Source organism: Hirundo rustica, chromosome 3 (genome assembly GCF_015227805.2).
Source record: "Hirundo rustica isolate bHirRus1 chromosome 3, bHirRus1.pri.v3, whole genome shotgun sequence".
NCBI lineage: Eukaryota > Metazoa > Chordata > Aves > Passeriformes > Hirundinidae > Hirundo > Hirundo rustica.
In genome coordinates, this window is record NC_053452.1 from 93,143,681 (window position 1) to 93,167,815 (window position 24,135).

The 24,135-nt window shown below is 35.6% G+C and overlaps 1 protein-coding gene across 1 annotated transcript in view; it reads right to left on the bottom strand.

Annotated features, from left to right (window-relative positions):
* Window positions 1–868: 868 nt before the first annotated feature.
* The window catches only part of MCPH1 (microcephalin 1), a 127,427-nt gene continuing 104,160 nt past the window's right edge, over window positions 869–24,135 (bottom strand). The window contains exons 12-13 of the mRNA XM_040059042.2: window positions 2,995–3,232; window positions 869–1,131 (exon numbers count right to left, since the gene is read on the bottom strand). Coding sequence (XP_039914976.1) covers window positions 1,076–1,131; window positions 2,995–3,232 — 294 coding nt within the window. The 3' untranslated portion in view covers window positions 869–1,075. The remainder of the gene's footprint in view (window positions 1,132–2,994; window positions 3,233–24,135) is intronic.

A 24,135-nucleotide genomic window follows, 5' to 3' on the forward strand; every position in this document is an offset into this window, starting at 1 on the left:
TACAGAGTTTACATTTTCTTACACTGAGGGAACTCTGAGGGGAACACTGAGTTTGGAGGGTGTGAGTTATGAACTGCCTTTAAATTACTTGATAACATTACTCTCTGTAATGATACCATTCTGATGGTACTTGGAAATCTTTAAAGGAGCTTATACATTTATAAACAGGTGCTATGCAACATACTTAACAAATAAATCTCACTTTGTACCTGCTAAAAACAAATCTACAGATTAAAGAGGAATTTAACACGTAAGACATTTTTATATATTTTGCAAGCATACCTAAAGGATTTCATAGTATGTTCCCTTATCAACAGATCTTAGCATTTTAATGATGTGCTGTCTTTGTGCATTTAACTCAGTCAGTAACTGTGGTGTCAGCCTAGTTGTAAAGTAGACACATTTTGAGATTCAATTAAAGGCATTGAAATAAAACAAGACCTTATCTACACATCTGAGCATAATTACTGAGTTTCACTTACTTTTGAAAACTCTGTTTAGAAATGCAAGTTTACACCAGCAGGTGTGAGTTGAGCACCATGGGCAACCGTGTCTGTTTACCAAAGAAATGTATTTAGCAATGACCGTGAAGATGTGGCATCATGGCCCTGCAGGTGTGTGCAGAAGCACTTGGACTTGAGGAGCCAACAGGATTCCTGCATCTGCCCTGGGAGCACAGCTCCTGCTGACTGCACGAGTTCCAGCTCAGGCACACCCACCCACACTGAGTGCACATCTTTTAACTGCACTGCAACAAGTCTTCACTTGAAGACTAGGAAATTCCACTCCCTCCCAGTGAGTAGTGACTCCTTCAGCTTTTAGTTCCAAAGGTCTTCAACAACAACAACAACAACAACAACAACGGAAGATGACTTTTATTAGGGAAATACTTTATTTCAAAACCTAAAGGTTTCACAAGATGAACACTTGCACAAGTATTAAAAATACAGAAATTGTTCCTTATTTATAAGTATGTAGCTTGCATTTTCTTGGGAATTTCCTTTGCAGCTTATTTTTTGGTTGAATCCAAGCTAGGCGTGTTTCCATACGACCATATGGAAGTTCTTGAGTTAGCTCACATATGAAAAATGTAGTTTTCCATAGGACATATTGTATACTGAGTGATTGAATCTAAAATAAATAAAAAAACCCCCAGGATTATTTAAAATAAAATGCAAAAGAAACAGAGGATAAAGCAACAATGTACTCTTCAGAGCAGTTTCTGGTATAAAGCAGTTTGGTGGAGCTCATAACCCAGAGAGAGAAAATAAATGCAAACAGTCAAATGATAATAGAGCAAGCACCTAACATTTACTTATGTTTTAAAAAGCTGCTGCATTATTGATCTATGTGCTTTTTGTTCCGGTCAACCTTCAGTGAATTAATTGGCAGCTGGTATTAATAGCAGAAAGCAGATAGCCACAAACCAACTGGTTGCAACAGTGAAGTATGAAAGATTAGAAACATCTTCAGATGTGATTTATTTGATTAAGATAGCAATTTATAGGTGACACATAGGTGACACATAGGTGATACTATTATGCACACAGTTGCTGAGAAAGGGGCAGAGCTTCAAAGCTCTGTATCATTCCTTTAAAGCATCATATAGAAATACTTTTTTCTGAGGTTTGATGATTTGTTCAACTGAATTAAAACACATTAAATGGAGTGTGACCGTGCCTCGTAAGCAGGACATAGTGATTAGAAATGACTGCAAAAATGAACGGAGAAATCTGTAAATGGCACAAAAAAAATCAGAGTATTTTCTAGTTAGTAGCTGGTTATGCAATTCCTTCAGTCCAGTGATGGGCTGAAGGTGGCCTGTCCAGCTGCAGGGAGCTCATGATATCCTTGACCTGGGACAAGGCAGACCTCCGTGAGACCAGTAGAAGAGTGAGACACATGAATCACACACTTTAGATCATTACATTTGTCCATCTGGAACACACCTATTCAAAACTTTTGTGTTTAATTTACTCTTACATTTAGTCCTGTACAAACCTCTGGTTTGATCATCTGCTCTTTTTTTTTTTTTCACACTTGCTCTCTAAGTCTTCTTGGAAGCTGGAGAAAGGTACAATAAACAATGCACCTTCTTATGCCTCTCTTGTCAATCTTCACAATTTTATCGTATACTTTAAGTAAATATGACATAAAATGTACATTTAGATGAGTATTTTTCCCTTATGACTCACTTTTCTGCTTAAATGGTATTTTCATTCAGGTTTTAAGTTATTATGATCTGACAGCATTACAGGTCAAGAGATTAGGACTTGCTTGGCTACTCTCATATAACATCAACAAATGTAGTACATTTATTGCTAGGGTGTGAGTGAGACACTTTCTGGAGAAGTTGACAGAGCATATGACATAAATTAAATCTTATTTTTTCTAAATAAGGACCCTTTTTGGAAAATACCCTTGCTGAAAATACAGTCTGTCAGCATGTGTTGCAAATGAGTTGGAAAAATGATAGACTAAGAACTCAGAAACATAACAGCAGATGTTAAAAAGAAACTTTTTGCAAGTGAAATGGAGACTGCAAATATTGTCTGTCGGATGTACAATACAGCATTCAGGAAAATTTATCAGAGGGTGCCAGTCACCATATTTCAGTAGTACTATGCCAATTTATGCCAATTAAAATTACATCTAAAGTTGAAATACATGATGTTTTAGAAAGCAGTTCTCATATAGGCATTTTCCATAATTTTGATTGCTCTAAATGAAACCATCATACAAAAGATAAATTTGAAAATATTTGGATTATATTTGTTCGAGGAAAAATGAAAATGGTGAGTACCAGAATCATCATAAAGCCCTCTTAGCTGTAAAAGAAAGATCTCACCATAGAGACAACTTTCCTGAAAATCTGGCTGTAGCAGTTGGTTCCATTTTCTTCACTTCATAACATCAGTTTAGTGAAATTCTTCTAATAATTTTTAAAATATATATTCTGCAATATTTTATAGGAATTGAAGTTTGGTGTCTTACCTAATACCCATTTTTCTGATAAAGATATTATTTCCTGGTACTTCTTTCCGGGCTTTTCTCCTATGCAGATTTTTGCCTGACGTAAGGCTTTACATATTTTCCCTCCTGCCAGCTGTATAAGTTCAATTAGCTTTTTGCAGGGTGGCTGACTGGAAGGAGATACAAACATGACAGGCTGGTTTGAAAAGAGATTCTGCTGGTACTTTCCTGTTGATAGATGACGCTGAAGCCTGCAGATCTGTATTTGAGAAAACAAGAAAATTAATTAACCAAGGTGTTATATTTCCACTCAAAGTAAGGCTAATCCTTGTTTTTCATAGTTAAGGAAAAAAAAAAAGTATATTAGTATGAACTTTACTTTTTCAGATGTATCAGAAATTCTTGGGTAAAATATACAAAGAATTTACTATACTTGATCAATACAATTCCCAAACCAGAGTTTGAGATTATTTCATTATAGGTCAGATATTTTACCTATAAAACCTCTTAAAGAACTTGACAATATTCTTTTTCACCAAGTCTTACATTCTTACATTTATAACACTGGCCATCATGCAGAAATCTTAAAGGATATTATAAATAATTATAGCCTTGCAGCACAAATACAAACCATTATAGCCTTTATAACATATAATGCTTGTTGGTTTGTTGGTTTGGGGAGTTTACAAACATATCTAACTCAGACTTTAAACTACTTTAGGACCTCTTTTCCCCTCCTGTGCCCCACAAAACTATATTTTTGTTTGTGCCCCCACAAACTATATTTTCGCTCAGAAGTACGAAGTAACACAAATGTACCAGCACTCAGAGAAAAACATTTACTGTAAACCATTTTGTGTCCACAAAACCAAAAAAAAGTTCTCTGTGAATGCTGTGCAACTTGAAACATTTGAGCATTATAACAAAAACCTACTTGATCTATGTAAAGCAATTTTCTTCTCAGTGTATACCTGGCAAAACAGTGTTCCAGCAATTAAAGCCATTTCCTTTAGTTACAATATGCATAAAAAGCATTGCATACAGCAAGTGTATACACCATGGTTTGCAAAATAAAGTTTTCATACCAAAGTTAAAAAAAAAAGGTTTTATTTCTTAGTGTGAGGCTGCCATTTACCTGCCAGAATAATGTAGGTAACAGCTCCGATTTTGTATCGCTTGTCAAAGTTTGGAAAATTTATAATGAGACTGGAATTAATTGCAAGATGAGAACAAAAAGCAATGTTTCATATTATGTGATGCTTGGAATTTTTATAGAGATGACAACATGAGCTTGGAGGAAAGGTCATTTTATATATCTGGTTTATATGAAACATCTGAATACGAAACTAGCGTGTGAGAAGGTGTAACTGGAACAGTGGAAAAAATTAGCTGTTGAGTGGATTCTCAACACACAAACATGCTGTATGAAACTATAGGCACTTAAGAATCTAATGTGACAATGTGTGTGCTTGGCAGATGTGCAGCCAAAGTGATAATCTCCATCTGATTTCCAAGGGTTTATAAAGCCAATGGTTCCATGGCATGTTCACAGATAAAGGTCCAAGTGAATTGCCTTAGCCCTTCTCATCAGTGAGCTGGAGGAAGATCCAAAGCCTGAAACCCCTGGTAACATGAGGCTTCAGCTCAGTGGCTCTGTGTCACTGGCCTCTGCTGTTCTGGGACATGTCAATCCATGTCAATCTGAATTTTGAGATCTCCTCCATCAATAAATAATTCAGCTTCCTCAGCTTGTTAATTCCTTGGTTGCTCTCCTGAGAATAAAATTAGGTTGACTCTTTGCTTTTTGAATTCACTAAGTTATAAAGACAGTGACTGCTATGGATGAAGCAGACCAAAAAGACTCAATCACAACCCAAGAAATACCCTATATTTTCTCTTCCTTTGTAAACTTAAGTTTAGGAATGACATAGCACACCTAATATTGTCTCATAGCTGCTAAATAATTTTGTTGGTCACAGTATCATTGCAGAGTTATACTGCAGATTCGGAGGTGCTAAACTTATTGAATATATCTGGTGGCCCTTCCTGCACCCGATGCCCTGCATGTGCAGATCTGGATTTGGACTCAGTGGAGTATTGCCTACCTCCATCTGAGCAGAATGCTCTTCTAGGAGTGCCTGTATGCTGGGCATCTTGGTGTCAACAAAACCAGAAAATTAGTAATTGTACTGTTTTAATACATGGTATCAGATTTGGAATTCTCTAAGAGTACCATTTGTGATGGGTCTTGTGAGGCTTAGAGGCCATGATCACTGTCTTAAAAGAAGACTAGGTCAGCAACATAAACCATTTTGTCATCTGTGTACAGATCAGTGTGATTTTGGTATTACTAGGACTGCAATCATTAATCTTAATTTAAAAACTGTGCGTTTTTAAACTATGAAAGTGCTTTTTGTAAGTACTTTCAACAAATTAAAGTATGCACTATAGTGAAAAATAACAACCTCATAACAGCCTCATGACAAATGCAATGCCATCTTAATTCATCTGACACAGAGTTCTTTTGAATTGTTTATTGGCACAAATCAGATGTAACTGACAGAAAAAAAGACAATTCCAAAGAGGGTATAGTGCTAGTTTATCTACAATAGATTAGATTTAACTAAAAAAAGACAAAAGTCACACTGGTTTTGTCAATCTGAAACTCTAAGATTTTAAAGATAAAAATTGTTAGAAATGGTAAGTTTTTATCTTAAGAAGGCAGTAGGACTTGTGTTAGATAGAAGTGACCACGTATAAATTGTTGCAATCTTCTGTTTTACATATTTTAGACAATATTATTTAAAAGAGCTAATTGTATTCCCACTTCCTAAAAAAAATTCCCTGGAAGGATTTATTTGCTGCCATTGTAATGAAAACTCATGTATATGATACATCTTCCCATATAAATAGCTGTTGGATGAAATTAATATTAAAGAAAATGTGAATATAGCTAATCATAAAATCAGGAAACCCAAATTTGAAGGACCAAACAGCACTCAGCTCATGTCCACAATTAACATGCTTTCTTTATGCATTCAGTACATAGTAGGAGCATCCAGAGAAGGGAAATGCTGCTGTGCTATAGAGTGGCTTTTCTTAAACTGCATTTACAATTCCGTCTGGGTTCATTACCAGTGCGGTTGAGAGGAGAACGGGGTAAGAACACAGCACATCCCAGTGGTAGCATTAAAGGAAAGGCTATACATGGTTCATCTCTGCATTTCCTTTGTCTGGATCGCCACCACCACTTTCCCAATCAGCTGTGCCTGGATTTGCTCAAGCACACCAGATCCACTCACAGGCCACAGAGAGGCAAAAATCCTGGCATTTACATTTAGAGCTCAGAGAGCAGTCTGGAAGGTAAACTTTGCCTTCTGCCCCACTGGCCTGAAAGCTACGCTGCTGGCCAGCTGCTGAAGGGCAGCCAGCTGACCACACAGGCTTTGGTGGGGGATGAGAGGGCACAATCGAGCCTTTACCCCTGAATTGACTCAGCTGCCTTTGCAGCATCAAAGCCTTTGCGGCGCTCCAGGGGCGCTCCCAGTCCTTTGAAACCATACCCATTTCACGCCAACTTTTACAAAGAAATAAATAATTCCTTAGCAGAGACCGACCCTGGGAAAACATCAGATCCCAAAAGCAGCTATTTCCACAAACTGTGGATCTATAAGTCAGTAGTTAGGGTTACAGTTGTGTTTGTGCCTATTAGCCAGCATTGATTTTTATATCCAATGGTATTCTTTAGCAGATGAACACCAAAACAAAGGGTTACTGACCCATCTATTTAATCTTTTTGGTAAGACTCTAACAATGAACCTCATTCTTTTACTAGTTGGATGAATGGTAGAAAAGACACCTTTTACACGCATACATTTCTCATAAATGCACCATTAAAGTAGTTATTTGTTTGAACCTAAGTTTTAAATGGAAAAAAAATTACTGCTGACAGAAGTAAAAATTAAGGAGAATGTATGACAAATAAATAAAGCCTTCTTTGCTAAAAAAGAATAATAATAATAAAAAAAGCCCACAAAAAACTTCACCAACTATTTATTGTCCCGCCTCTGACTCATTTTCAATCCCCCCAAGCCAAAAGAGCATGTAGTATAGAAACCTCTAAACTTTGTAGTTTTGTCTAGGACTGTATGAAAATACCTCCTGCTGGGCAAGGTGCCAGAACAAACACAAAACCTCATAAATTCCAGAGGAGACAGCTATCAAGTGCCACAAAAGTATTATCTCTGCATAATACCTGAATTCTTGTAATATGTAAAAAAATAAATATTTTGGAGGTACTTGGAAATTTTTAAGAACTGAAACTGCTAATTTCCTATAAACAGAACTCAATTTTCAATGTCCAACTCGCAGAAAACAGCACATGAAGAAATGTCCAGTCTAAATTGCTATTAAAATAACAATAATACTTCACAAAAATAAAATTAAGAGTAGGGTTATGATTTATTACAATTAATAGAAATTGTATTTGTAGCCTAGAATTGATAATGTGAAGTACTAGGTTCAATAATATATATAATGCAGCCATCTTTTAGTGATAACATGTCTGAAAATTTGTTCATGAACAATCAGTTATATGAATTATTAATCTTCATTCTTAATTTCAATTATTCACTAGAGATAAATAAATCTACAAAACCCCAAATTGATTTATTTTATAATTAATATTTGAGCATTTAATATAGCATCTATGAAAACATGGAAAGCTGTAATGTCTTGGTTACTGTTGCTTGCAAAAATAATTAATATGTTCTATTAAATGCAAACAGCAAAAAAATTAAATTGTGGACACAACTTTTAAGAGAGAAGATTGTGAATTTTCTGGTTTATATCTATCCAAAGATTGATATAAATTATTGATATTGCTCATTTTCAGTAAAAAGAAAACTGACTGTTGAAGTGCTAAGAATTAGTTCACTATGCAATGAACAGATTAAATTATTAAATGACAAGTACCCCACAAAACTGATGAACCAAACCCCACAGGCTTTATGCTTTGATAATATACAAATTTTACAATAAAAGACAAATAAAATATCATATTAATGCAATATAGTTTAGTGGTTGCTGGAGAAATATTAAGCTCTAAGATTTTAATATTATTTCAGTATGGGTCAGTATAATGTCTACGTAATGTTTACATTCTCAGTTGCTACAATTCTTTATGAAGCCTTTGTGAGGATCAAAATCAAAGTTACATCGCTGATAGGAATCATTACACTTGCATGGTGATATGCATATTCAGACAGGCTGTCATTTAGTAAAAATTGAAAAGAAAAACACGTATGTGGAGCCCCATGTATATGTAGAGATCAAGGACTTACATCCACATGAGTGAACCATCAGCCTGCTTCTGATAAAGAATATTGCAGTGTGCAGACTTCTGAAAGTACAGTTATCCTGCAGTGAGGAATTTGCAGAATCTGCAGGACCCTACAGGGATCAAGGAGGTTTATGTTAACAATGCAGTACTGCTGCACGACAAAGAAGAAATGCTTTCTTTTTCATCTTTCTAAATATTAGGTTTAATAGGATAGAAACATTTAATCAAGTAGCAACTCTATTTTTGTGGGAAAAATATATGCCATATATTTTCAACTTAAATTAAAAGCTCATAATTTTATTTAATTTTAATTTTAATTTTAATTTTGATTTTAATTCTTATTCTTATTTTTATTTTAAATTTAAATTTAAATATAAATTTTAATTTCAATTTTTATTTTTTTAGCACTTGGCTGAGGTTTTTTTAACATATTGGGAATATTAAAATTGAAATAGTATTCACTAAAAGCTTTAAACATTACATTGAAATGCTGCACTTGATAAATAAATTGGTGCTCTCTGGCATGAAAAGAGTATGTTAAGAGCTGGAAAAAACTTCCTTCAGCAAGCAGTGTCACAAAAAAAATAGATCCTAAGCTTTCAAGAATGTTGTGGCAGTTAATGGAACACCACACTGATGTAGGACCACAACTGGTTCTGGATGTACTGCCATCCTATTATCTCAACAGCACCCAGAACCTTATTCAACATGCATTTGTTATTGCTAGGGATGTTTTTCATTCTCAGAGCAAAACTCAACTTGCAACGTTCATGCAACATAAACTAATTACAAATATTGCACCTTTATCTCTGACTATTTATTGAAACAGTGCTTTCTCATTGGTTTTTGATAGCCTTTGGCTGAAGTAGGAGTTCCCTGTCCGTGAAGACTTCAGACAGCCATTAGTGAGAGCATTTCAATGCTTGATAAGGCTACATCAGTGCTCCGGCACATGCACACACACGGAGATCGTGTGCAGGCAAACAGGCCATAGGTTTCTGCAGGAGAAAACCTGGTGCTCTGAGCCAGGAGCCAGAAGTGGAACGGGATACAGTAGAAAATTTGGTCCAGAAAAAAACCCCTTCAATGTCTGGTCTTGAAAAATAAAAGGGAAAGCAAAAGGAGAAATGGCATACAGTTAAGACTGTATTATCTGAAAAGTTATTCAAAACAGCTTCTTCTCCTCCCCCTCCTTCATATAAGAGTTTCCTGGCCAAGGCGAGGGCGAAAGCAAGAACACTTGAATCCAGACAATTTAGCTGATATTGTTTCTTTCTACTGCGTTTTGGCAAACAACTGTGCTTCTCTCAAATCCCACAGACTGATAAGAAAAGTTAATTTCACCAATCTATTCTCTGGAAGACTGAGTCCCAGTGGGAATACTGTATGAAAATGTTTGGCAAATAAATCTACTGTTTGGCGGATATTCAAAATTATACTGGAAGATGTCTGAACCATTTTTTTCCGGCATAGCAAATTCTTGCAGGAAAAAAATAACAAATTCTCTTATTTTTAGTTTAATTTCCTTGTTTTCCAGAGGTAGAACTATTTTTAAAAAACATTTAATTCAATGTAATCAACTATAGATTAATAAAAAATCAGAGTAAAGCACTATCTTTTCCCTTTTGAGAATAACTATAACTTGCAAATCAAGGAGCTGTACTTCCTATATATACAATTTAAAAACACTCTAATAATATTGTAAGATATGGTCACTTTACTGTAACTATTAGTTTAGAACTTCAAAAATATTCTGTAATAAATATATTTGCATTTGGTTTCAACACAAACTATGTATTTTTGAAATTAAAAAGTCATTTAATTACAAAATAGCTAACTAAGAAAGGATTTTTCAGGACCAGAAATTTAAATCTTTCTTCCAAGATACCTCAAAACTTGTCTTTCTTCCATTTTGTCTTATTTCAAGAGAACTCAAGTGACTACCAGGCAGTGATAAGAATGCAAATTGCAATTGCAAATTTATATCAAAATTCTGCAAATTATAATTGGGAAGGGTTTTCCTCAACAGAATATCATAAAGCAGCCCTGTTCCGTGCCTCATGCCACAGCTGTGTATGAGTGTGGCACATGCACCTCTGAGCCCTGCAGCACTGGCATACCATGAGAGTTACATGTACTACATGTGACAGGTCCCCAAGAAGCTCAGTAAAATTCAAAGATAGAACTTCCACCTCCATACACAACCTAGTCCAATGCTTCTCTTCTCTCACAGTTAGAAAGTTTTCCTTAATGATAAAACCTGAATTGCCTCTGATGCATTTTCAGCCCATTATTTCTTGTCCTAGTGCCAAGGGACATGGAGAACAATTTCTTCTTTTCTTCTTTGCAACAACCTTTAAATATTTGAAGACAGTTATCATGTCTCCACTCAGTCGTCTCTAGACTAAACAAACACAGATCTTTCAGTCTTTGCACTGGGGTCATATTTTGTGGACCTCTGATAATTTTTGTTACTCTCCCCTGGATTTTTGCCAATGGATCTCACATCTTTCCGGAAGTGTAGTGCCCAAAACTAGACATGGTATTCCAGCTCAGGCCCTACCACTGCTCTCTGCACACTGCAAATAATTCATGTATCTTATGCTTAGCAATCTTGTTAACACATCCTTGTATGCCTGCTTCTTTCATCAGATTATGACAGAGGCTACATATATTGGTTCAGATCCTCTAAAACGTTGAGTTGTTCTTCAGGCAGAAATATTGCATTGTCACTGCAGGTGATTATTTCTCTGCCTTTGCTCTTGTCTTTACGGTACCCCATCATAGTTATTGCTGACCATTCCTTGTATCTCCTAAGGTTATTTAAATTCCAATCTGTTGCAGCTTAGCCCTGCTGGCGGTTAAGCACCACAGAGCCGCTTGCTTCCCCACTCTGCGGGATGTTGGGAGGGAGGAAATTCACAAGGGTGAAAGTGAGAAAACTCATGAGTTGAGATGAAGACAGTTTAGTAATTAAAGAACTGACAGAGTGAATCTCCAGTTCCACTAACTTTAGGCCATGATTAATCAGATTTTACAGCCTGGTAGCTTAGCAAAAACCTAGATAACAAATACAGTATACGGATGGAATAGTGGTACATTTTATGCCAATGGTTCCTACATGTGCTGGTGTGGTGGCCTCAATATGTTCATGACAAAGAGCTCATGTGAGCATATATGGATCTTCTGTGCAAGAGATTTAAGTGAGCAATATTGAATCTACCGTTTTATGTCTGGCATTATTGGTAGGACTCTCCAACTAACACAGTTTGTAAATGCATCCAAGTTCATATGTCTTAAAAACACAAATCAAGCAAAACAAGATCAGAAAGTTTCTTCCCTTAATTCGGCTGACCGTTGAACAAAAAAAGTTGAGACCACATACAAAACAAAACAAAAAACAAAACAAAACAATCTCAGTCTCCAAATAATTTGATTTAGATAACCAGCCATGACTTTAAAAGGTATGTAATATATATATACATGGACTTGTTTTTCCTCACAGCTGACAAAGATCTATTCTTGACGGATCTATCCTCACAGGATCTTTGGCAAAATGATACTTACATTTCTACTACTCTAGTTTGATGCAGTTTTGAAACAAAACTGTTAGTCATTCCCAATGAGTGTAGTTTTTGTTCTCACTGTGGTGCCGCCATCGGGGCACAGGCTGTACTCCGGATGGAATACACTCAGAAGGTGAGCTCAGTTTCGGGGAGCAGGCTGGAATGAGCCCAGAGCCTGAAGCGTGTGTGGTGCACATGGTGCTCTCAGCACCTCACTCACACAACTCTGCAGATCACTTCCCAGTTGCCTGGATTACTGACTCCAAGACACAGGCACCAGGGAGAATGGAGTCACTTCTGGCAAATGTAATGGGGTAGTGATACAGGTATGGGATGCTTCTTTCAAATGGAATTATTAACTGCACAGAAATAATGACCTCAACTAAATGCAGGCTATCTTTTAACAGTTGCAAGTTGGCTGTATCGGTATCTCATAGTTCATTCTCATACAGCAACAACAACGAGGAAGATTAGTTGCATTTTGGCATTTATTCCCTCATATTGCAACCATTTACCCATATTTCATATAAGGTATCCTCTAGGCTTACTGAACTCTCCAAACCCACATAAGGCTTATAGTTTGTTGAGTTTTTGTCTTAAGCAGACCAGTGCCTATTGTATGAGACCATTATGTTATTAATTTCCGCAGCTTAAGGAATGAAGTATTAATGAAGTAAATAGCAATGTTTAATCATATGGGAGTAAACACATCTGCATTTTCACAGACTGAAATAATACATTTCCAGATAACTATATTTCAGTGATGAAAGACCACACTGAAACAGAAATTCCATGAGCTAATAACATGCTGCACTTAATGGAAAAACAACTTGATACTCCCCATGGTTAAATACTACAAATAATGAAGACACAAGGCATGGAAGCCTAGTATATGCACTAAAGAAAAAAATTCAAAATTATAAGCTTGTTTCAACTACCTTAGGCTTTTCAGATATTGAATAATTTTGGACAGTCCAACCTTTTTTTTTTTTTTTTTTTTTTTTAATCAACACAGGATATTGTGCAGTGAGTTTCAAGAATGACATTTGTTTTGCTGGCTTAGGGAAGTGGGGAATCCTTCCATTTGCCTTTAACAGTAAATGATAAATCCAGTGCTGTCAACAGATTTGCTATACCTGGCAATGTGCAGATGAATAATACTTTGATAAATAAAAGAGTTTTCTATTCCAGTAATAACAAAGTGAGTGATCTTGTTGAAAGGAAAAGCCTGGCAAATGTGAAGGGTTACACAGATGCTCCCAAATGGCTCATTCCCCAAACAGTTGTATTAACCCATAATAAACACAATCTTAACATTAAAAATAATTGCTAGTTTTATCTTTAAAATATGAAAATGTGAGTCCTTTTCTGTGTCTCAGCAGACTGAATTGTTTTACATGAAGGCAGAATACATTCTTCTTTCTACTCTTCAGTTTTAGCTGAATGCCATTGCAACGCCCAGCAGTAACTCAGTGTGTGCCAAACATGAATATTTTTAAGCGTCATTTAAGTTTTAGAGGCTAAAGTAAGTGATGGGAACACAATCGTCTTGGGAATCTACAAATAACTTTTAAAAAGCTCATAAATCTGGCTTTCATGTTTAGATTTTCAACAGCTTTATGAAATATGTCAAAGCTTGAACACAGTGAGTTTTCCTTGAAATTTTTGAGGATTGACTTTTCTCAATCATTTTGATATGCTGTAGAGAAACAAATGAAAAGGATTTGGCTTTAAAAAATGAAGCATCAGCAAATTAGTTTTTTCTTAAGTTGCTTTCTTATTTAAATTTATTTTTTGGTATCAACAGAGGAAAAATGAAGTAGGGCAGTATTCCCTCATCAAAACAACCACAAAATGTTTCTGTTTAGCGCACACTGTATTACAACATACCAAACCAAATATTAAAAAACCCGTGATGTATAATGAAAAGATTTTTTCCTTAAATTGTTTTAAAAAGATGCATTGCAATGACTAAGCACAGCAGAAACCTGGAGAGCTGCATTCAGAAATTCCATGGAAACTCGCTACTTACAGGGAAACACATGCACTACGATGATAATTAGCAGGGAATGCTTGGTTTTTAAAATATGAACTAAAGGATCAGTTGAAATGACATCAAAGTTCAACAGCAAAAATCTTTAAAATTGTCTGAGAATCACAAAAATGAGCCATCAAAATGATTATCTGGCATCACACATGGTGCCCCTGCTATGGAATGCTGCTCAATGCAAAACTAGACCCGATTTGGGTTGCTTTCAGAAACTCCCAAAAGAACTGCTATTGTGATTACCTCTGGTCTATAACTTCCCTGAGTAGTACTCCTTGGCAGGAATACTTCTTTATGTGTAATAACATCTCCTCTTCACTTAATCTATGTCACAAATTGGAAAATCCCATAGGAAGACTGGAAAGCAGAGACATTTAATCCTCCATCATTAAAAGTAGCAAGTGGAGCTGCCAGCACACACAGAGCAAAAAAAAAAAAAAACAAAAAAAACCCCCTAGATGTTCAACTATTTGACCAGGTGCTTTTTATCAATTATGTTTTAAAATTACCATTACTCAAGAAAAGTTTTTTGGAGAGGACAACTTTCTTCATAGGTGCTAAACAAAAGACTTGATTTATGATTTCTATTTGAAGATTGTTTTCATGAACTGTTGTACTTTTTAGCATGACAATAATATAAGAACTTTGACTACATTGTGACAGAAAGCTGGGACTGTCTTCTGTATAACTTAGGAAGAAATATTTATGTTGTGAATACAGAGTAAGTTTAAAGCTATGATAGTTGCTGGGGTAATGACCGAATACCTGACACTAAATTTATTGTCTTTACTCTTCTTATTTCTGGAGTTAAGGATAAGCATTTGAAAAGGATTTTTTTAATAAAGTGAAAAAATTGATTCACAAACCACAGTCATAAGTTGTGCATGGTAGCAAACGACGCTCTTCTAAAAATAACCAATGCCAGTACCTGTTTGAGGAACTGAGCCTTATGAACTTACAAGCTAATACACTAAACACATTTGCAGCAGATTACCCCACTGTTCTCTTCTCAAGAGTCTATAGGAGGCAGAGCAGACGCTGTGTCAGTAACCTGATCAAATGCTGCAGGAAAACAGAAGTCTAACCTGTTGTTGCTGCAGGTAAGAGGTTTGAAACATAAGCCTTATTTAGAATATAATCTTATTCCTGATTAGGATTTCAGATGCAATTGAGATTTCAACATGTAATAACATTTCCATTTCTAAATTTTTTAAATGATTTATTTCTGATTTAACTTTTTTAGTTAATGATAAAGATAATGGAGCAATACTAATTTGACTTATTTGTTATTTGCATTTGGTCTGGCAGGAACTGTCTTAATGGAAATAAAATAAAACTATGACACTAAAGGTCAAGCAATTGAAGTGCTAATCTGAAGTGGCAATCTAAATAAATTCACAAGAAAGTCTACTTCTGTTTACTGAACATCTAATGGTGATCTTCTAAAACCTTTTTTTTTTTTTTTTAATAAATATTCTTGTAAATTCCATATGGAATTTGGGTTTGATTAAATTTGAGCTTGCCAGTTATGACACAGTTAAATACAGAGAACTAGGCAGGCTTATTATGGTAGTGGATTTTCAGTGACTTCTCATGCTAGTTGGGCAAAGTTTGTAGGGTCAAACTCCTGACCCTGTCCTTCTTTCTGAGTTCTTTCCCTATATTCCTGCTGTTCTTAGTCTAAGAACGGTGCAGGATCATGTGTATATTGCTTTCTGGTCTGTCTGGATTTTACCTGAAGTGTTTTAGCTTTAGTGAAAGCAGAAAGCGTTTTCAAGAGGCTGTCATTGCATATGCAAGCAGTTCCAATTTGAAAACCAAAGGATAGTCAGCAAGTACTGTACATAAAATATGAGCAACTGGGATTTGAGCTTAAATGAAAAATAAATACTTTGAAGCACAGAAACAGCCACAGTCTTCAAACAAAACTACTAGTTATTTTCTAGTCACACATCTGGATATCTTAGATAAAATACAAATGCTCAATAACTTCTCTCCTGCAAACTAGTTTTCTGGTAAATGTATGTAAATAAATATTTATCATATCTGGCTCTGCCCCAATCCAGAATCCCCACTAAAATCCACGGGAATAAGTTAGGTGTATCAGGAATACAGCTTTAGTCCTGTAACAATGCAAATTCTCATGATGTAACAGAAAGTACTGTTTGTTTGCACGCATACTATATTGAAGTATATACACTACTCAGAGAATGAAGAAAAAGAATATAATCTAGCTAGTCCTGCATAAGGGAAAAAGTTAAAAAATGTCCTGCACACTCACTGGATCATGTGTGTATTTTTATTTTAAAATTCTATTAGGTTTAAAATTGAGGAGCTGACATGGTATTTCTAATGCTACCCATGAAATTTTTTCTCAAACTGAAATTACTGATTAAAGGGTAATGCATTTGTCCTTATGCTGTGGATTGATACTGGGAGAGCTATAAAGCTATCATTGCTCAGACTGTTAATGGAGGCAAGAACTCATTGCAAAACACTGGAATACTCCTGGGGTTAAACAGAGAAACAGTAATGATGTGATTTGGAGGGAATTCAATAAGTCCTTCTTATTAAAGAGAGGCCAGTGTCATACAGACTTTGAAGGGAGGGGAAAGCTAAGTCTTCTCCTGAGAAGATATGCTCATAAACTCCAAAGCGATTTTTAAGGATTTCACAGCTAAACAAAACTACATGGCATTATCATGCTCTTCTCTGCTGTATAACAGATCTCTTATTACAAACAAATATGACAGTTAAAAATTAAATAATCCCATACTAAACTTAAAACAGTAGTTTTATCAATTACAACCTTGTCACAGCTGATTACTTCTCCAGTTTGAAGTAAAGCTGAAATAAATTATGAGATGACTAGAGAAGGAAAATCAAAATACTTTGACTAGACAAGTTTTATATTATTTCATATATAAAAGGAACACATCAGATTTTTTTTGTTCATGAAAAACTGAATATATTCACTGAGTGAGACACACTTTGGTAGTGCCAGCATGATACAGTCACAAGGCATGAATGTCAGGGTGACAACTAAAAAGCAACAGAGAGCTTTGCACATAATCTAAAAGTAAATCTGTATGTAATTTCCTTCCCTTTGTTAATTGAAGATTAAAACTAAATCAAGGGGAAGCCTTCTATGAGGCTACTTCCAACAACAGATGACTCAACTAGCACCTGAGAATTTGTTGTGCCTGTGTGTACTGAGGTTTTGAACTTCCTGTTTCAATAAAATACCAAACAAGTTGTGTTTCCTTTACAAATAAGCTATTACATCAAACCCTGTTCCTATAATTTCAGTTTTTGTCTTCATTCCAACATTTTCTTTGGCAAATGTAGAAACATTCTAATTAAAGAGAAGAGAAAAACAAGCATCATTCATATGGTAAGAATGAATGCTCAAGAGAACATCCTTACTGGTTACTTGTTCATTCAGTTTAATTTGGCTTTTTAAGTGCACTTAATTATGGCATGCAGTTCTCTGAAAACATGGGTAGCGGGGTTTCCACTAATAGTGTATTGTGAAAGCTATTAAAGGTAATAATTCCTCTAATGCCATACAAATGTAATACCACCTGTGTAAAGTAATAAAAAATATTTTTAGAACACTATAATACTTGAAATACATTATAACATATCATTTGAACTTCTTTTAAGTGGAAATGTTCCTGTGTTTTCCTCACCATGATCTATAAGATAAGAGCAATCAGAATCATTTCCAATGTCCTCTTTCCTCTTTCCTAAATTTTCACTTTTTTTTTTTTTTTTTTTTTTTTTTTTTTTTTTTTTTTTTTTTGTTAATGTTAGATTCCAAATGAAAGACCTCTGTCTACTTCATTTGCAATTAACCATGGGAAAGACAAATTCCAGTGAAAAGGTAAAATACCAGACCTGCAAACACAGCATAATGCAATTGCCTGCTTAAATACAATACAGCCTATATATATTACAACATATATAGTTTCTTTCCTTAAATTATTTAACCACAGAATTGGAAATGCTGATTCACCCAGGCAGAAGCTAAAACTTAAAATTACACTATAATAGGAGTTATAATTAATCAAACAAATGTAATTTTGGATAAATCCATGTCCACATTGTATCTTTATGGAGAGCACTCCTTCTTTGTCTTATAAACCAAAGGCTTCCAGCAAATGAAGTTTAAACCCCAGTCAGCTGCTCAGGGTTCTGTTCTAGGCAATTCTGGAATGCAGTAGAAAAAACATCCACTGTAAATGGTTAAAGCCATTAGAGGATGCTGAAAACTTCTGATAAAAGAAATAACCACTAAGATGTACACCCTTCAAAGGCAGCATGAAAAGAGAAATAGTGCAGTTAATCCTGGAAAACCCCTAAATTTGAGAAATGATCTCATCAAAAAGGAGAATGACTTGGCAGTGTTGCTGAGAGGAAGCCAGCAGCCCTAAAGCAGTGGTGAGATGCTCTTGCAGAGAGCACACAACAGCAGATTGGATGGCAGTGTGTGCTCACAGCCCAGAGAGCCAAACATATCCTGGGCTGCATCAGAAGCAGTGTGACCAGCAGGGCAAGGGAGGGGATTCTGCCCTCTGCTCCACCCTCTTGAGACCCCCACCGGGAGAGCTGCATCCAGCTCTGGAGTCCTCAGCATAAGAAGGGCATGGAGCTCTTGGAGCAAGTCCAGAAAAGGTCACAAAGGTGACCAGGGGGCTGGAGCACCTCTCCTACGAAGTCAGGCTTGAGAGAGTTGGGATTGTTCCGCCTGGAAGAAGAGAAGGCTCCTGGGAGACCTTAGAACAGCCTTCCAGTACTTGAAGGGGGCTATGAGAGAGCTGGAGAGAGAGTTTTTATTAGGCTATGTAGTGACAGGACTAGCAGAATGGCCTTAAGATAAAGGAAGGTAGGTTTAGATTTGATATTAGGAAGAAATTCTTTAATGTGAGGGTGATGAGGCACTGGAACAGGTTGCCTGAAGCTGTGGATCTCCCCCTGGAAGTGTCCAAGGCCAGATTGGATGGGACTTTGGACAGACTGGTCTAGGGGAAGGTGTCCCTGCCCATGGTGGAGGGAGTTGCAGCTTGATCATCTTTAAGGCCTCTTCCAACGCAAACCATTTTATGATTCTGTGGACATCCTGAAAAAAACCCCAACCAAACAAATCCCAACCAAAAAACCCAAAACCAACAAACAAACCTGAAGGAAAAAAAAAAAAAAAACAACACAAAAAACCCCCCAAAAAACCCACAACCAAAAAAACCCAAGAAAAAAAACATTGTCTACTTTTAGTATCAGATGTCTCCTTCAGCATCTACTACATGAGTAAGCAGCAACCAGCCCAATCCACATCACACAGAGAATAATAATATCAATATCAATATCAATATCAATAATAGTAGTAGTAGTAGTAATGGGATCACACTATGGTACTGCTTCAAGAAGCACATCTTCAGTTTCATAAGTATGAACTTAGCCAGACCAAAACCCCAATGGGATGGAACAACAGATCTTTCAATTCTTTATGCCATTCTTATTTTATAGTTTTTCTTTTAATTTTTCTTTTTCGTTTTATTTTATAGTCTTTCTTAGTTCCACATAGTAAAGCTTCGTGCAAAACTTCTTAATTAACATAAAAGTTATCTGCCTATTTCATGTTAGACTAAACCCAGAACTTCAATAATAGTCCTCAATAAAATCTGTAGAGTTTGGCCTTGCTTTGTGTTGAAACTGCATCTGTTTCAAGGCACTTACAATGTACCTTGATTCAGGCAGGAATCTCTGAGGCTAGGCAAAACTTTTGGTAGATCACTTAAGCTTTGGGACAAGTTTTTCAGTTTTAACATTATAGTGAGGACCTCTTTAAACTAATTCTTAAATGTGTATTTCCTTTGATTTTTGAAAGTTAGTACTAAACAGAATTTTTATACTTTTACCCTGGACTGTTCTAACATGTTCAAAACATATTAGTTTAAAAGATAGATACTAATTAATAGTTACTGTTAAAACAGCCAACAAAATTCTACCCCATTCAGACTACCCACAAAATTCCTGTCCTTCAGGCAAACATAGTGCTGTTAGACTACTCTCTCTATAAAAGATTTAAAAGTAGGCATGACATGCAGCAAAACCAAAGTTGAACAGAATCAAGCTGTCTCATCTCCACAGGTGAAAGTCTCTCATGAGAACCACTGCCAGAATTTTCTGCTTGAAATGCATTTGATAAAGTCTCCAGGCCACAAATGAATCTGGTAGAAAGAAGTATGGTAAAGTGTGACCTTTCAGTCAGATTGGGAAAAAAGAAAGGACAGAAATATTCTTCTGAAGATCAAAAGGTCCCTGGTGCAGACGCTATCCTTTGTTTTGGATTTGTACAATACATTTAGATACAAAGTCTGCTTTTATGTTCAATGGAAAATAATGAAGAAATACTACCTTTGTAATAGTAATATACTGACTAACAAAGTGAAGCTCTTTTTTGATTGCAGCCTCTGGGATGAACTTCAGGCAAACATTAAATAATACTTTTTAAAAATTATGAATTTTGACCATCTTTTAAATACTTCTGATAAATAACTTCAATACAGAAGACATAAATCATTGAAAGAAAAACATGACAATGGAACTTCTTGTCTTTGAAAAAACCTTCAAGGTCGACAACAGAACCTCATCAACACATAATAAATCACAAAACAGTAAGAACAAGTACAGAAGTATATATAAAAACATACTCACAAGCACAGTAAGTCAAAATCATTGCAAAGCAAATCAACTGGAATGAAGATGGAATTTAGTTTGACAACTATCTTAGGAATACATTTTAATATTGATTTTTTTGTTGTTGTTTGTGTGGTTGGAGCAAAGGTATAGGAGTTAGGAATAAAAGGTGCCTATTAAAAGGCTTATATCAGGGAAACTAAGACCAGCAGGACAAAATCTGGCACAAATTAATGGAGTATTTTCTTCATATTAGCTGTGAATTACTTCAGCCTCAATTTTGGAGGACAGAATCCTGCAGTTAAGACTGTACCTTAAACACACTAATGAAAGTGCCTGAGAAGATGAGCTGTATCAGCTAAAATATATATTCTAAAACTCTCAGGAGTTGTAACTGAGAAATATATTTAGAAAAATATCAGGTCTATAGGCCATGATCCTGCACTGTAGAGACATTGTCATGGACTTCAGCATCATATTCTCTTCCAAGAACATGGACAGCGTTGTAGTACAGCCTTTTGCTTATGACTAAATGAAGAAACAGCAAGGAGTTTATTAAAAGTAAGAGAACTTTAATTAAATAAACAGGATTCACTTTTGCTGGAACCCTTGTATAATACTGTGTTTTGAGGGAGTCAGATTTGTAACTAATTTTATTGTCTGGATATAGTCTACTACAACTATAATAAACAAAAGCCAACAAGAGCATCTCAACAGCTCCACTAAAAATGCCAGATCAGAAATTTTCCCTTCCCAACATAGCTATAAAGAGTCTCCACAAAGTCCCACCACATTTTGGCTTCTTCAGCTATTCCATCTAAAACTACTGTTCAATAAATGATAATATAATGATAAGAGCCCAAATTCAACACATTTTTCCTCTTATAAAACAACATTTATTGATAGACACATTTTTCTGTGCAACACAGAAGTAGTTCTTTACAATTTCACCTTTTAAATAAATGGAATGTATTTTGGACTGACAGCATTTTAACTATTACAGATAAACACTGCATATAAGCCTGATTTACTGTTATGCAATAAAATATACATAAACAAAAATATATAAACACTTTCCTTCTACTATAACAAGTGTGAGGATCAAGTAAGGCAAAACAGGATTTCTGAAGCTTTAGCTGTATAACCCCTGTGGGGCTCCAATGGCTTAACCAACAAAAAAACATTATATGCAGGAGCCAGGAGGTTTTCTAGCACATCCTGCTCTCATGAAGCTCTCATTCTTCCATTTTGTTCATGTATGGAAGACACAACTCTAATTTTTCTGTCACTGCCATCCGTACATACAGTATGTTTCACTCATAAAATACTGCACATGTACAGAGAAACCTCTTTTACTGAAGGATAAAGGTATTTAGATGGCAGTGACAAACAACCACGAATTTCTAGGCATTATGATAATATATTAGTGACCATAGGAGAAGAATATTAAAGCTAAAAGCTGATTATTAGCATCAAGCACTGTTGCAAAGTGTACGTGACCATCTGCCAGTGAGCTTGTAATGAATCATACAGACAAACACAATCACAGTGCAACATCACCAGAAGAGAAAAGACAAAGGCACATAAACTTAACTATGTTTTTTTTCTACTGTGGAAAAAAGATCAAAGTAAAACTTTGATTGTGTTTTTAAATGATAACACAGTTTCCCCAAGTGCTGATTTTCTAGAAGTGTAAGATTACAGTTCAGATGATAATGTAAAAGCATGTGTAATGATCACATAATGTGCTACAATTACAGCAAAGTAGAAATTTACCAAATCTACATCAAGAGAACTATGTAAGTTCTTCATTGCAATTAATAATGGCTGCAAAGACGACTGGGCCTGGGTCTGTTCTTGCTACCTCTATACTAGTTTCATCTTCTTTACTGCAGTCTTTCCTTGTTCTTCTGGTACTTTGTTATCACAGTATTTCCCTTTTAGACACATTCCAGTGTTTAATTTCATTTAGGAAATCATGTCCTTTCAAGAAACTCAGAAAACAACCCCAAAGCAAACAAAAAAAGCTGCCGCTTTGGTTTATGAAATGTAGTCTATGTTTATGTGCAGAGAAAATTCTGGGCTGGAACAAGTTGTCCTGTCAACACTTAAGACATTCTTTTAGCAAAAAATTTACATTCACTCATTTTTCATTTCCATATTAGTCCAAACTAGTCAAATGCAGAGAGGAAACTGGCATCCATCACAACTACAAAATAACCAGTGAAAAGTTTTTGTGACCAAAGTGTACCAAGGCAGCAAGATTCTATAAGTCAGATATATGAGGCCATTGTACTGTAAGCAAGGACCACAGAGTGGTAAAAAGGAACCACAGAACTGATTTTTATCCTGGAAAATCAGTTATGGAGATAAAACAGAGCTCTTTTTAGGAGCTAATTGGGGTGTTAAAGTTATTTGAAAGTCATTACAGAACATAATCACATGCTCATAGATTATAGTAATGTGCATAGATTAAGCACATCAGCCAGAGAAGCCACAGAAGTAGGTGGGTGTCCTTCCCAGGATGGGCTCCTGAGGAACAATCGGATGCATCCATGAAGCCCAACAGGTTTCTAGAACTGTTTCTTCCTGGCTATTTTGTCATGTATGCTATGTATATCTGAGTATACTACATTTTTAAGAACAACTTTTGGATAAAATTGGCCTTTTGACTCAGCAGGTCTTTGTAAACTAACATTTAAAGGACGTATTCCACAAAAAATGATGCTGCGTCTTCCTCCTTTCAGTTTGAGCCAATTTCCCTGGTATGGAAGCAGGATGTACTTCAAGTTCTCATGTCTTCACTGGTAATAAAGGATAAAATTAGTGCCAGGCTCAACAATCTATCTTTATTAAATAAAAATAGTAATTTACATATGCATCCTGAATATCTAAAATTTCCTTTCTTTCTTGTCTCCTAGCAATGTATCGAATACAGGGAGTATTTTGAGTTTCACAGATGTAACACAGACAAAGAAACAGCAGTGGAGGACTAGAATATTAGAAAAGCAGCATAAAACTTGCAGAAAGTAATAGCCTGGTAGTACCTTTTTTAACCTAAAAAGTGAGATGCCAAGTAGATGATTTATGCTCCCTCTTGTAATGCAATTAATACAAAAACTGAAAGCATGATAAATGAAGGTAAATATTCTCATGGTTCTTTCTGTTAGACTTGAAGTGCTTAAAAAATCCTCCACATGCATTAACCTGAATATAAAAATTCAGGCACAGTAAGTTTTAGCAAGTGAAACCTGTATGTGATTGTGGATTGTATTGTAGACAGGAATCCAATTCCAATTTAATTTGAAGTTTTCTACAGCATCCAAGGTATTGAGAGCACTTGCTTCTTACTAGCTACAATAAACACATACATGCCAATAAAAAGGAGCTGAACGGTATTAGATTTATAAATAGATACAAGAAAACAACATCTTGAAAGCAATGCCAAATATGTAGATGTTATCAGTATTTACTTTCACATTCTGGAAATGTGAAGGGAAGGTCTTACA